The sequence below is a fragment of the Leiobunum rupestre genome, chromosome 2 (genome assembly GCF_980474605.1).
Source record: "Leiobunum rupestre chromosome 2, qqLeiRupe1.1.hap1, whole genome shotgun sequence".
Classification (NCBI taxonomy): domain Eukaryota; kingdom Metazoa; phylum Arthropoda; class Arachnida; order Opiliones; family Sclerosomatidae; genus Leiobunum; species Leiobunum rupestre.
This window is the reverse complement of record NC_143385.1, coordinates 79246828-79261828: the sequence shown is the minus strand read 5'-3', so window position 1 is coordinate 79261828 and position 15001 is coordinate 79246828. Positions and strand designations below refer to the sequence as shown.

Sequence of the window (15001 nt, the reverse complement as noted above, 5' to 3'; positions counted from 1 at the left end):
CGTCCAGACGTCCCTTATACGGAGAGCGACCTTAAAAGGTTTCGGCAGGTCACTGGCTTTTGTTACCAAAAGCTTCGTTCCCTGGAGAACCTGTTCGTTGCGGTCGAACTCCTGGCTTAACCATTTACCTGTGAAGTCATCCTTACACAGGTAAACCAGGGCACCTCCTTTCAGCTGGAATTGCAGGAATTGAGGAAGAGGGTTACCCGAAGGTATCCCGTCAATCCTCTCCAGAACTCCACGCTGGATGGTGCCCATTTCTGCCTCGGTTAAGCCGTTCGAGGGAAAGCCTTCTTTAATGATGGCCATCCGCATCGAACCCACAGCTTCACTGAAGGTTAGTGGTTTGGACTTCTTGGCAGCCTGTTGTTGAGAGCTAGGAGAGTCTTGATCTGACTCCCTTGTTCTCTTGTTAGAAGAGGAGTTACCCTTTGGAGAGTCGTCTGCCACCTTCTTGTTTGTCTTACGACGCCTGTTCCTCTTGCGAGTACGAGCATTGGAAGCACTTACCTTGCTTCCCTCCGTCGGGGTACTGTCTTTGGTAGACTCTGGCTTCTGATGCTGGGTACTGCCAGAGGCAGACCCTAGCACCATGGGCTCGGTATCCTCCACGACAGACCCACGACCTGAACTTGTGGAAGGGAGGGTAGTATCCTGAGATACACCCTTCCCCTGGCTAGAGCAGGGTGCTGTCAAAGACAGACCCTTGCCCGATGGTTTTTTGTTTTGTTTTTTGTTATTGGAATTCATAAAAGATCCCACGAGAAAAGAGGAAAGTAGAAGGTCACCGCCCTTAATCCTCTGTCCGGGCGGAAGGCTAAAATACAACGGGGTGTCGCCTGGTTCCCCGAGGGGATCGTTCACGATACCGTAATTTCGCTTCCCCGGTACCACTCAGCCCTCAGCACGATACCACCCACCTTAGCTTAAGGAAGAAGCAGAGCCTTAGTTGGCCAGCATGAAGGGTTGCCCCTCCACCTGTTACTCCCTTCCACCACGAAGAGGTACAAGGTTGCAGTTTATGGAAGGGGCTCAGTCTCTTAGCGTGAGATGAGCCCGTTCAGCTACGCCCAAAGTTTTCAAAGGTGGGGCAATCTTCATACCTAGTCAAAAGGGGGATGGAACTTTATACCTTTATTAGAGCATTTATAGCTCTTAAAGGGGAGCCATTTGTCTGCCCTACGGGTGCCCATGCTCCTGTTACTTGTAACAAAAGTTGGTATATGTTTATTGAGAATATGTAGTTCAGTACTAAGTAAATATTCCATTAAGTTATCATCACGTTGGTTGCAGTCACTGCTGCCCCAGGCAACATGGTGAGTATTGGTATCACATCCAATGACAAGCTTCTTACACCATGGTTCACCTGATTGGCAACCTCCTGTGATGGAGGGGAAAAGGCATTAGGAAAATAACCTGAAGCCAGCGTTAATTCATCTTCTCGCTCAGTGGACGTAGAAAAGATTCTAATAACTTTCAATAAGCAAGTGTTGGTGAATAAAAATCAAGTTTTTTTAAATCTTTTATTTCTTTATATATTATACTTCATATTTGGAATGTATTTGAATAAATATACTTAATTATTCAGCAGTTACACTAGTATGTATTTGGTAACAAACTATATTTCAACTAAATATAGAAACATATTAAACACTATACAATGCAAAGTCATGTTTATTTAATGACAGACCATTTTCAAAGTTCAAACGATATTTTCACAGCATTCTTAGCCTTAAGAGATGACTAGCTATAAGTAAAACTTCATGATGCAGTGATGTTTTTAAGCTTCAAATTTGGTAAAAAACATAACTTAGTCTTATTTGTCCCACATTAAGTTTTACTAAAAACTAAGCTTAGATTGTGGTCCAACTAGATTCAGTTCACTTTTCGGACTTTTTTCAGAGTAAAAAAAAGTGGTCCAAAACTTGTTATACCACTATCTAAGCCTAATTTTTAATAAACAAATGTACAAAAATAATTAAATTTAATTTCAATGTCTGTTAAATATGCACATAGAACTTTTTTAGAATTAAATTTTGGTGCTAATTTATAAAAATTAATAAGATCAACGTTGTTGTCTAGGTCTCTGTCCTTTTTGTTTTCTTGATCGTTCAGATTGATCCAGGGAAGGGAACAAAGGCTTCTTTAAAAGAGGTAGAGATTCAGATCCCCTGTAATGAAATTAGATATAATTATATTTTCATTCTAATCACTTTTGAAACTTGCTCTCCTATGCTTATTTTAAGCAGTGTAGTCGCCCCGGTGCTTTTTTCAAAGGCAGGACACCGCCCCGCCTTGGTTTTTGCATTTTGCCAGGGTGCACCTTGCTTCTATTTCGTAAATACGTTTTCTCGAATAAAGGGTGTGTGAATTTATTATAAATTTTGCCCGCAGGAAAATACTGTTGTATATGTAATGTGATGAAAGTAAAAAGCTTTATCGACAATATTAAAGAAAATTTATTAAGTTAGACTAAATGAATTTAACATGGTTAACAGAGAGAACAAAAATTATCGTCTATCCTGACACGAGTTATCAGAGCGTCCGACCCTAGTTAGTTGATTACAGGATTGCCAGGCCTGCTGGGCATTAACACCGAAATAGCAAAGACTAAATTACATAAATATTTTCATTCTAATCACTTTTGAAACTCGCTCTCCTATGATTATTTTAAGCAGTGTAGTCGGGCCGGGCGTCACCCCGGTGCTTTTTTCAAAGGCAGGGCGCCGCCCCGCCTTGGTTTTTCCATTTTGCCAGGGTGCACCTTGCTTCTATTTCGTAAATACGTTTTCTCGAATAAAGGGTGTGTGAATTTATTATAAATTTTGCCCGCAGGAAAATACCATAACAATTTCAAATAGTTACCTAGGTACGGCAAGCTTCGATCACGCTAAAAATCCAAGTTGGATATACATTTATAGCGGCTGGTACAGCCAACTTCGATTATGCGCGAAATCGAAGTTGGCCATACCCAGGTAGCGCCCCGGGCTTTTTTTTTAGGACTACACCACTGATTTTAAGCCATATTGTGGGAAAAGATTGTTGGCCCAAAATTTTGGAATTTACATCTTGTTGCAGATTTATAAACGGTCACTAACAAGTGGGTCATTCCATGGCAAATCAACCAGTGATGGTACCATGGGTCGGAAGTTTTTGACGAAATTTTAAGGACATGTTAAGGGGTTGAAAAGTATGTTAACTTTAGATTTTGACGTTGAAATTTTAATTAGGTCAATTTTTATGAGCATTTTAAAAAAAGCCTGACATTTTCGGTAGCTTTTAAAGAAATATTTAATAGAAATAGTTTGGTTTATGCAAAAATTTTGAAAATTCGCATAAGTATAGTAAATTAGACAGCGAATAAGATGCGTTTAATTTCTAAAAGCTTAGTTAATTATATTGCCCGTAATTTACACTTCAAACCAAAATATCTGTTTTCCGGGGGGGTCCACTCGGTGGTGCATTGCCAAAAAGGTGCAACTTCATTTTTTATAAAAAGGATATTTTTTTGGAGGTTTTTGCCAGGGCTTTTAGAAAATAGTAAAATTGTTATAGCTATTTGGTTGCTAGTGGGAGTTTTTTTTGAAAAAACGTAAAACCAATTTTTGGCACTTTAAAACGTTTTTATTGCTTATTTTTGGCCCACTTTTCTAGAATACAATCGTCTGCTAGACTTTCTGCTTGCGTTTTCGTCTCCAAATTGTCTAAGCTGTGATTTATATATTGTCACGCACTTCGAAGCGTTCAAGATTTATAATGGAAATTGATGAAGAGCATAGTTTGCCAAATTGTTCAGTTGGGATTCTGAAAAATGAAATTTGTCATAAAACTACCCAATGCAAAATAATAGGAATGAAAGATGTAAATAATTTAAAAGAAGAAGAGCAAGAAATTCTCGGTTTACGGGCAAATGTAAAAGATTTCAAGCTAGAAACAGTGTGTAATCATCATTATGCCATGCTAATTACCAAATATTCAGCTTTTCAAGTAAAATGCATTGATCCGCTTCATATTCACTCTAAGGCTATAAAAGGTTTGTCTAATTGATAATATCGGAAGGGGTAAAGGGGTAAGGTTACAAAAGGCGTCCCTAGTGTAACGTAACTCCCACCAACCTCGAAAAGACGCAAAAAACGGCTAAAGTATACACTTTTAAACCAATTTACTCCCATAAACGCCCCTAGGCCTTTCCGCGGTACAATTTCGCCTTGTTGTCTGCTAGATACTTTTCAGCAAAGTATAGTGGTTGCTAAAACATCGTTTGAATTTATATTAACTTGGGGTGATTTTAATGTTTTACTTAAATTAACAGACTTGGAAGTAGCTGGAGTCCGAGCCCAATGACTGTTAAAAAAATTAAGAGATCCTAAAATAAATCATTTGAAAAGGGGTTGCGGGCCACCGGGGCCCGTAAATAAATAAAATATTTCTTAAATACTTCATGGAAATTTCTTGAAAATAACGTTTAAGCCTTTCCTGAAACGCATTTTTCCTACCGTAGATAATCAGCAAAATCTGGCGTTACTGATAGTCTGATCATTTGCATAATTTCCCCCATTTCACCCCCCCCCCCCCGGGCCATTGGTCCTCAATAAAAATAAACTTCAAAGGGTCGGGAGCCCCTAGGGTCCCGTTAAAAATATCAAGTCTGACTTGAACAGACATACTATGATTCACCAGTTTTACGTCGTCACGTGAGCTAAACTTACGTCACAATTACGACATGCGCTTGTCAATCAATCAGAAAAATCAAGACATTAGAACTTGGTTGAACTGTTGTTAAACCCGTAAAGCTTTATAGAGGTAGGCAGTGGAACTTCCCCTTTATGCCAATGTTCTGATAATATCCTAATTGTATAATTATAGTAACTAATATTTTTATTATAGCTAATTTGATAGTATCCAGCGTCAAGCTATGTAAAGAACTAATAACGACAAGTGCAATGTCCTTGGTTCCTGGTCAAAAACTTTGTCATAATTGCTACTTATCTCTACGTCAACCACCTCTAAACCCCACTAGTGGCACTTCAGCGGCATTAACCGATAGTCAGTCTCCTTCTTCAACGCCTTTCACAGGAAGCCAAGAAAGTGTCATCTCTAAGACTAGTATTGCAGAAGCAGTTACGTCCACAGAAAAAGAGCAGTTAAACAAAGTTTTAAAGAATCTTGGAGCAAGCCCAATTAAACTTCATTCGCTAAATGAGTACAAAAGAAGTAATTATGCAAAACGAAAGGTCACCCAGATTGTGGACGTAGTACAGTCAAAGGTTACTAAAGTTTTGAACTTATCAGCTTCAGAATGTAACACACTTGCGACGACATCAACATCAACTGACATGGAAGAATTCATTGACGCTCTCAAAATTAAAATAAATAACTCGTCTAGACAAGAGAAGTGTAAGCTACTAACACTTGCACCAAAGTCGTGGAGTATAAATCAATTATGTGAAGAGTTTAAAGTTTCACAATATCTTGCTAAAAAATCGAAAAAAATTAAAAGAGAGAGATGGTATTCTTCCAAACATTGAAAAAAAGCAAGGTCTTAGTCTTCCGTTGGAAACTATTAAAGCGGTGCAGTCCTATTACGAAGATGACGATATCAGTAAGATGTGTCCTGGCAAAAAAGATTTTGTATCTGTTCGCGTAGAAGGCCAGAAAGTTCAGAAACAGAAAAAACTATTAGCCAATATTAAAGAAATATACCAACAGTTAAGTTGTACATCCAGAATTGAAATTAGGATTTTCGAAATTTTGCGAACTGAGACCGAAATGGTGTGTCACAACAGCAGCAAAAGGAGTCCACAATGTATGTGTATGTGAGATTCATCAAAATCTAAAGTTAATGTCACTAGCGTTACCACAAAAAGAAGACTACAAATCACTAATGCTCGTTTGTTTGTTCGACGTCAAACCGTCAGTGCATGTTACATCGTTGCAACGATTGCCCATCTAGTGAAGCATTCTTTTCTTCTATTAAAGAAATATTTGATGGCAACGAAATTGATGAAGACGATTGCGTAATCTACAAACAGTGGGTTCATCATGACGGACAAACTAAATTAATTGAAATAAAACAAGTAGTTGAAGAATTTGTGGAATCGCTTACTGACGTCGTTGAAAAATCACTACCACATCATTTCATTGCAAAGTCGCAATCTAACTACTTAAAGAATTTAAAGAGAAATCTCGAAGACGATCATGTTATAACACTGATGGACTTTGCTGAAAATTATTCATTCTTAGTGCAAGATGCCGTTCAAGGTTTTCATTGGGAAACGTCGCAAGCCACCATCCATCCCTTCGTAACTTACTATAGGAAAGACGAAAATCTTGAGTGCTTGAGCAGTTGCGTAGTGAGTGATGACATGGAACATAGTGCAATTACAGTGCACATATTTATTGGAAAACTCATTGTCTCCCTGAAACGTGTTCTACCCGATATAAAACATATCCATTATTTTAGCGACGGAGCTGCATCACAATACAAGAACTGTAAAAATTTTCTGAACCTGTGTAACCACGAATCGGATTTTGGATTAACAGCTGAATGGCAAATTTCGGAACAAGCCATTTAAAAAGTCCATGTGATGGAATAGGCGGCACTGTAAAGAGAATTGTAACTCGAGAGTCACTTCAGCGTACTGAAAATAATCATATTTTGACGCCACTTCAGTTTTTTCAATTTGCCAAGGAAAATATTAAAGGTATCGACTTTTTTTGGGTGGGGAAAGACGAAATTAAAAATTCCAAAGAAATTAAAAATGCAAGGCTGACTAACGCTAACACTATAGTAGGCACCTGTAGCCACCACAGATTTGTCCCTATTTCGAAAAATGAAATCAACATGTACCGAATTTCCGAAGACTATTTCTTCACCACAGTGAAGGTAACAAAGTTCACTGAAGATACCATCAAAATGGAAGACGTTGAGGTTGGGCAATATGTGGCGGCTGTGTATGACAGGATCTGGTACATCGGTATCGTTTTAGAGAAATGTCAAGAAGAAAACGACTGCTTAATCAAATTTATGAAGAAGCAGAAAAACCTATGGTTTTCGTGGCCGAAAAACATTGACCAATGCTATTTTTTTCGTGGCCGAAAAACATTGACCAATGCTATGTTCCAATAAATTGTATTTTGTGCAACGTTGCACAACCTTTATTAGACATTTCCAAAAAAGGTTCTAAAGGTTTCAAAATAACATCAAAAGAATTGAAAACCATTACGTATCTCTTTGAAAATAAATAATTCATTTAAACTAATGGAAAAAATTGGTTTTACGTTTTTTCAAAAATACTCCCACTAGCAACCAAATAGCTATAACAATTTTACTATTTTCTAAAAGCCCTGGCAAAAACCTCCAAAAAAATATCCTTTTTATAAAAAATGAAGTTGCACCTTTTTGGCCATGCACCACCGAGTGGACCCCCCCGGAAAACAGATATTTTGGTTTGAAGTGTAAATTACGGGCAATATAATTAACTAAGCTTATAGAAATTAAACTCATCTTATTCGCTGTATAATTTACTATATTTATGCGAATTTTCAAAATTTTTGCATAAACCAAACTATTTCTTTAAAAGCTACCGAAAATGTCAATGCCACAAAGAAAAATTCAGGCTTTTTTTAAAATGCTCATAAAAATTGACCTAATTAAAATTTCAACGTCAAAATCGAACGTTAACATACTTTTCAACCCCTTAACATGTCCTTAAAATTTCGTCAAAAACTTCCGACCCATGGTACCATCACTGGTTGATTTGCCATGGAATGACCCAAGTATAAAAAATATTTTCAAAATCAAACTTACTGTTGAAAATTTTGTTGATTTCTTAATGCTAATCTAGGTAGTCTAGGCTGATAATCAGAATATCTACGCCCGTGATCACCTTGACGTCCCCAATCAGAGCTTCTACTATTTCCACCATTGTAATGTCGATCAGAACGTCGAACTTCCATTGATGGCTAAAAAAATTAAAGATAATTGAAAGTAATTTTTGAGTTTGGCTATTCACATGAGCCAACACATTTGATGGTGAGCAGTTTTCAACTTTTATTCACACACTAAACCAAAATTTGTCGAGATTTAGAACATTAACCATCGAGGAAAATTCGTTTAAATTCTTAAAAATACCTCTTCTACAATATTAATAAAGGTATTTAGTTTTGTATAATAAAAAGGATGTGTACGAAAAGTATTAAATTTAAATATTAAGAGCTAAGCCTTGGTCATAAAACTGGCCGTTCCTCAAAACTTGGCCAACAACACATTTTTGAGTTGTGCAAATAGGCTTTAAGAATTCAGAAAGTTGGCTGGTTTTGATCCTTTGACATGAGTCTACTTTTTCAATTATGTGAAGTCAACTAAAAAGTAGAAATATAAATTGACATACTCTACTACTCTTAGTCCTGGCACTTGCTGCTTGCTGAATCAGATGAAGGCTATCACTGTATTCGTGTATTTTAGGTGAACCAGAGCCAGGTGTTAACGGTCTGCCATCATTAACAGTACTTGTAGTTAAGTCTAATGCAGACTGCGAGCGTGGAGGAAGATCCTCTTTTTCTGTAAGTAGCTCTCTAACTGATGGGTTCCTAAAATTTAAAATCTTGATCAGTACTATTTTTCATATGCAACGATGAATTTTTGTTAACATTTAATGTAACAAATAATTGTTTATTTTTTAAAAAAATATCGAATTTCTGTTCACTAATAATCAAATTTATGGTTAAAAAAACAACTCACAGTTTCAATCCCTCCAACTCAGATGTTAATTGTGTGTTTATTTGAAGAGATTCCCTCAGTGAATTTTTTAGTCTTTTTATTTCTTTTTCTAGCCTCTGCACCTTTTTTTGAAGTTCTGGTGACTGTTCACCTACGAAAATACCACAAAATCTGTATTATTAACAGTTAACTTTGGCCCAAGTTTTGAATGCACTAAATTGCTAGGCGAAAGTGTCAAAGAAAGTTAGTGTGAAAACCTACAAAACATTTATTTGGTGAATCTTTAATTTGATTATGCGCGAAAAAATACGCTGTCATATAAAGGAACAAATGCACGTAAATAAGCCAGTTATACCTCATGTGAAAGTAATATCGCGAACAAAAACCTAATTTGGAAATCAGCCAGTTGTAAGAAAAATAAATAAAGGTTTCACTTAGGGAAGAAAGATTTTCAAATGAAAACTGGGGCTAAAGTTAATGGTAATAACAATACCTTCACGGTTTTTATTTGAATTTGTTGTACTTAAACTTTGTTCCAGTGTAGTACCGGAACCAACTATAAGTTGAAACTGCAGTTCTGAAAAACACAAAACATCTATGAATCATGAGAACCAACATTTTTTAATAGGTGTTTCTATAAAATACAGGAGGTCACATATGAATGTTTTTTCTACGTCACTAGATAAAGCTATTGAAGATCGAGTCAACATATATTTTGGAATTTAAACCCACGAGCGAAACACGCGTGCTAATAAGTGCATGAAGGAGAGAAAAAAAAACATTTTAAACTTTTATCTTTTTGTTTTGTTTTATGGAACAGGGCATACGATGGTGACAAAATGTCCCTACGAATGCAAACTGTGCATGTCAATTTATAAATTCATTTAATAGAGAAGATATTTTACAGAATATATAAGTATATATATATATATAGGACCTGTAAGTTGTAGTAGTATGGACAGGAAGGTTGAAAAATAAGACTAATCTTAGAAAAATTGAAATTAATTATTTTAATACACCATAGTAGTAATGCCCCCTAATGGAAGATGGAGCTACAAAGGATGAAATGATATTTTAGTATTCCTTTGCTCTCTTTACTCAGAGAAAGGTTTATACCCTTAAATGTTAGGGGAAACGCAAGTGAAATGGAAAACAATTTAATTTTCATAAATATTAAGTAAATAGTAAACAATACTAAACATAAGAATTACACTGAATCATTGAGATTAATGATAGTTTGTCACCGAGTGATTTAATAAATGGAAGTTCCAGAAGAGGAAACTTATTACACCCTACATCGCTTCGCTAGCTAAATACTTTCAGGTTAGAAGTTTCATTTAAACCAAGGAATCCCTCACCATGTGGTGCCATACCAGAGTGATTGAGAAAAATCATATCACCTTGGGCAGGGTTACCATCCCAACGCCACTACCATTGGACTACCAAGGCCACGAATAATCAGGCCTTGGACACCTCAAGTTAGGGTGAGAGTGATAAATATGAGCAAACCAGAGTTTAGGTATAAAATTTGAAAATAACCATCTTTAGATATGAATGGGGTGTTCATAGTAGTCTATTTCATGTTCAGATCCAAAAATTTATCATCATTTTTACTAACATTATTTCTACTGATGCTAGTTTTTCGATTTGAAGTAAACTTTGGTTGATTCTTCAATAGAATGTCAGCGGAGATTTCTCAGTATTTGGCCTGTTTATTTATTATATATTATCATTGGCGAAACACTTATGTCAAGCAACATTTGGAAAGGCACTCAAAGCCCCCTAAATTACAATAGCACCATAGACCTCAGGGTTGGCAAGAACCAGTCAAACTGGTTTTAACCACCAAAAATGTGGAATACTATTTATTTCAAATAAAAAATGCAAAATATAATATTGTATTTTTTTATTAAAAAACGAAACTAAAACTTCACTTTTTGTAGTCTGCTACGTCGTCTTATGAAGTAATGAGGGCTTGATATAAGCAATTGGAGGATCTTAAAATTCATTTTGCACATGAAAATATGCCGACATGTTAGGGTATAAAAGCAGGTAAATAAGCCTGCTATACCTCACAGCGTAAAGGTACTTAAGACTCGCAATAACGTAATTTTGAAATCTGGCAATTTGAGCATTTTTTTCATTAGGGGGTTTAGCTGGTTTAAACCACCAGTTTTAACTATACTGGATTTTTTTATTTTAAAAAGCTGTTTTTTCCCACCCTGATAGATCTTAATATAAAGCAAATTTATTTATTGCTTGACCTCTGGAAAACAACTGATACTATTATAAATGAGAAAAACAAGTACTAATCTGTGACTGTTTAAACAATTGATAATCTAAGTTCCAGCAAGAATATATTAATACTTGGGAAAAATAACAATGTTGACGCCATTTTTAGAATAACAATTGCTCAAAATCCCTCTCATGCTCGAAAAGTAAGCTAATTCCCCCTAAAAATATAAAATTTGTCCAGTATTTTTTTGATTCCCCATAACTGATGTCTTCCAACCAGACTGAAGCGCATGCCGGTGACCATGATACCCGTTCATTCTCCTTAAATTTAAATATATTAGTTCTTGGTTCCAATTTAAAGTTATGATGCTGTGATGTAAGATTTAAGTGACCCCTTCCCATTGCAACTTAAACATAACTCCTGTAGAAAACCCCTCCCCCCTTACTACATTGGGCCCATTACGCAATAGCTTTGGGAATGTTAGTTTTTATTGAAATAGCAAATGCACCTCTATTTTTGTTCTTAAGCTGATCCAGTTCTTTGTGTAGGCTACTGAGTATAAGAGAATGACTTTCTTTCACAAATGCTAAACTTTTTTCTAACTGCTTTGTTCTGATAGAGGGGTCCATAGATAAGCCCATATTACAGTCGTCATCCCGTACAATTTGTGAATGAGTTGATTTTTTAGACTGGGCTATTAAATGGGGTGGCGGTGGTGGTCTTTGAACTCTGTTGCACTGTGCCATTCCAGGTGGGCCAAAAGGGTCTCCAACTCCTCTACCACCACGAACTCCCCAAGTGAAAGGTTCAATCCAGGGTCTTTCAATGAGGGTATCCAAAGGAAATCTAAATTCGGGGCGGGTCACCAGCAATGGTGGCAATTCACTTTTTTCTGGGTACCTGCTCATTGCTTTTCATCATCAGTTATAAAATCTAAAAAAAAATTTTAAGTATTAAAACTTTCACTGATACTCATGATCTCATCAGAAATATATAATATAGTAGCAAAAGTAAATGAACCGAAGTTATCAGACTGCTATACTACCCATGTTGTAGGTGTACGAAGTTACATTTTGACCTTGAATTAGAAAAACAACGGTTTTGATTTTTATTAAACCATTTTTATACATAGAAATAGCTATACCCACCCACAATTCACAAGAGCAATTTATCGCGTCAAAAGACGGAGATGGAAATTAGCTTGTATTTGACTTGATTTTATCATCATTTTCATAAAGAAAACCCCCTCCGATTCTGAGCGCTATTTCGATAACTTTGGTTCATTTACTTCTGCTAACAGCATAAATAACATAATAAGAATTACCAAAAATTATCACCGAACTTATTTTCAGAGTTATTGCACAATCAAGATTTAGTACAAAGCAGAGCCCCCTAGTGATTAACTATGCACCAAGACAAAATATACTACTACTAAGGATGAAAATATGCTACTCAGGTCTGTTTCAAGTTCAAGTCGAAGCTAGTTGAGCTTAACAGTGTTGAAAAACAAGGTTCAGTAAGAAAATTATCATTTAACAATATAAGTGCTATACTTATCGTTATGTTACAGCTAGGCTAGGCTAATACCCAAGGCACCACCTTAGGCAATAAAAATTAGGGATGCACCGATATATTGGCCTATTTTTCTAATATCAGTATCGGGCAATATCGGCTTCGAAAAACATTTAAAAATAAGAAAATTCTTGATAAACTAACGGATAATAATATTTTATTTGATTGGTCGTGCCACGTAAGCCAGACTTCAGAAGCTAGATCATACCTTTTTTTTAGACACGGGGTTTAAGAGTGTAAACAAATAAAAAACAACGATATTCGATTTGTGATAGAAAATATGTATCACGTAAAATGAAAAGAAACATATTTGGATATGCTCTTGCAAACCTTTTTTTCATGAAACATTATAATAAAATGGTATGACAGTGCACTGAACAGTCTTTTACTGATTTAATGATAGTTATGATAGATAACTTTGTTAATATCGGCTGTACCCATATCTGTGTGGGGGGGGGGGAACTTGTAAGAGTGTACATAATTAAGTTTGTCTACACTGATAAACGTTTCCCCTGCATGTATTCTACAGGTGGACCCTCATTCGATACTTGCTTATAGTTTGCATCACTGCGTGTAAATTCTAAAAAACTACTACGTTGAGTTTGCTAGTTCTCTCCCCACTAGCTCTTCGGATACCCTTTCGATAAAAACTTGAGGTTAATGATAAAAGTTAGTGAAGGGAGCTGTTGGCTCACGCAACATGAAGGGCTTGCAGCTAGGCCTTTGGTATTAACCTAGCTGAATATTATAATGACCCTTAACATTTTTTTAAATTTAAGCCAATAATATATATGGCCCTTTAAACTCCAATTTTGTTATAAACATCTACCAGTCATAAACAAAGTGTTGCATGGCTTTCTCCTCAGTAACAGATAGGGCTTTAAAAACACTATTGCCCACAAGTTGTCGTTTCTGTATGAATCACTCATAGAATTACAAATCTTAACTATTTAATCTATGTTTTCATCTCACATTTTATTGACTTGGTTATTCTAACAAAGTACATTTGAGATAAAATAAATAACTTGTGCATAAATTGAACCCAATGGAGCAAGTATTAAGATTATGATGGATCAAGAAGCACACAAAAAAATTAATTCCTAAATATTATAAATAATATTGAAACTTTTAATTTAATTAGATCATACACTTTGAGAAAAGAAAGTAATACGAAATGTAAATTATGAAAACGTTTTAGCAGTTTAAAATGTAAGGTTTACAAATAATATTACCTGTCAAAGACTCAAAATTAAAAATTATCTTCAATTTCTTATAAACATGATCCTATCTGTCAAATTAGAAATAACAAGGCTTAAGCATAATATACTAGAGCCTTTCATTGGCGTTACCAAGCTTACCATTATCTAAAACTTATCTTGATAAATATAAAAAGACTTAGGGAAAGTCATAATATAAAATGTATTGAATAAATAAGTAAAGATAACAAATTCTAAAATTTGTTTTCTATTTTACTAAATACTTAAATTCTCAGTCGGCGAGCTTAAGTTAAGTTCCGTCAATAGTGCAGAGGTGGGCAAACATTTTGAGCGTTCATTTTTGAAAATCCTCTCGAAACGAGTGAGCACTTCAAATACGAAGGTCGGTTGGTCTTGTTAAGCGAGAAAGAGAAATTGAGCCAGCTCAGGGTGCTCGCCGATTAGTTCGCTCAGTCAGTGATTTTTCCATTGAGTTGGGAATATTAATCTAGAGGTCCAATCGAAACGTCGGATTTCAGTATTTCGCGAAACAAGTTTTTAAAAATAAGAATACTGTCGTCTGCTCCCATCGGCGTCCCAACTCCCAAATGACGAGAAAACGTTATCATTCTACCCGTGGCGCCGTCTATCTCTCAATGATTCGTTCAAATAAGACGCGTTTTCAAGCAAAAGATTTTTTTCTTCAAAATAATGGATGGCGCCACGGGTCATATGATAACGTTTGCTCGTCATTTTAGAGCAGACCGCACAATGGTATTTTTCAAAAACTTGTTTCGCGGGGAGCAGATTTGATTGGATCTCTAGATTAATATTCCCAACTCAATGGATTTTTCACGACGCGGTGAGCGAAATAATAACTGATTAATCAGGGTGAGATATGTGTAACGGCCACGCCAACGGGGAGATACGTGGGGACAGGGGTGGGGACACCCGTGGCGGAAGTATCCCGACCACCCGTTGGGAGATTGGTAGTCGTCCTCACACGGCCTTCCACAAACTCTGCCTCCCGGACGCCTGGGATTACAGGAGTGAGCCACTACTCCCGGCGCGGTGAGCGAAATCGGCCGAACGACGCGCTTGCCTGCTCAATTTAAGGCGCCGCTTCGCCTAGCGGCGGGATAATTCGATCACTAGAACGCGCTGACGGCGGGCTGAGTGAGATCGCGCCGAGAGAAGCACTAGTTTTTTAACATTGGAATTTCTCATCCCACTGAACGACGGGGTAGACTGTTTCCCGGAATTCGCTCAAAGCGC

At 36.5% G+C, this 15001-nt stretch overlaps 1 protein-coding gene across 1 annotated transcript; it reads right to left on the bottom strand.

The window, feature by feature from the left end:
* Window positions 1-1765: 1765 nt before the first annotated feature.
* Window positions 1766-14157, bottom strand: LOC149959158 (uncharacterized). Its single transcript, XM_090166432.1, has 8 exons — window positions 13889-14157; window positions 13763-13818; window positions 11467-11891; window positions 9216-9299; window positions 8744-8873; window positions 8394-8592; window positions 7811-7965; window positions 1766-2171 (listed from the first exon to the last, which is right to left on the bottom strand). Exons 3-8 carry the CDS (start codon window positions 11864-11866, stop codon window positions 2066-2068), a joined length of 1074 nt encoding a protein of 357 aa, XP_090022558.1. The 5' UTR covers window positions 11867-11891; window positions 13763-13818; window positions 13889-14157; the 3' UTR covers window positions 1766-2065.
* Window positions 14158-15001: the final 844 nt, after the last annotated feature.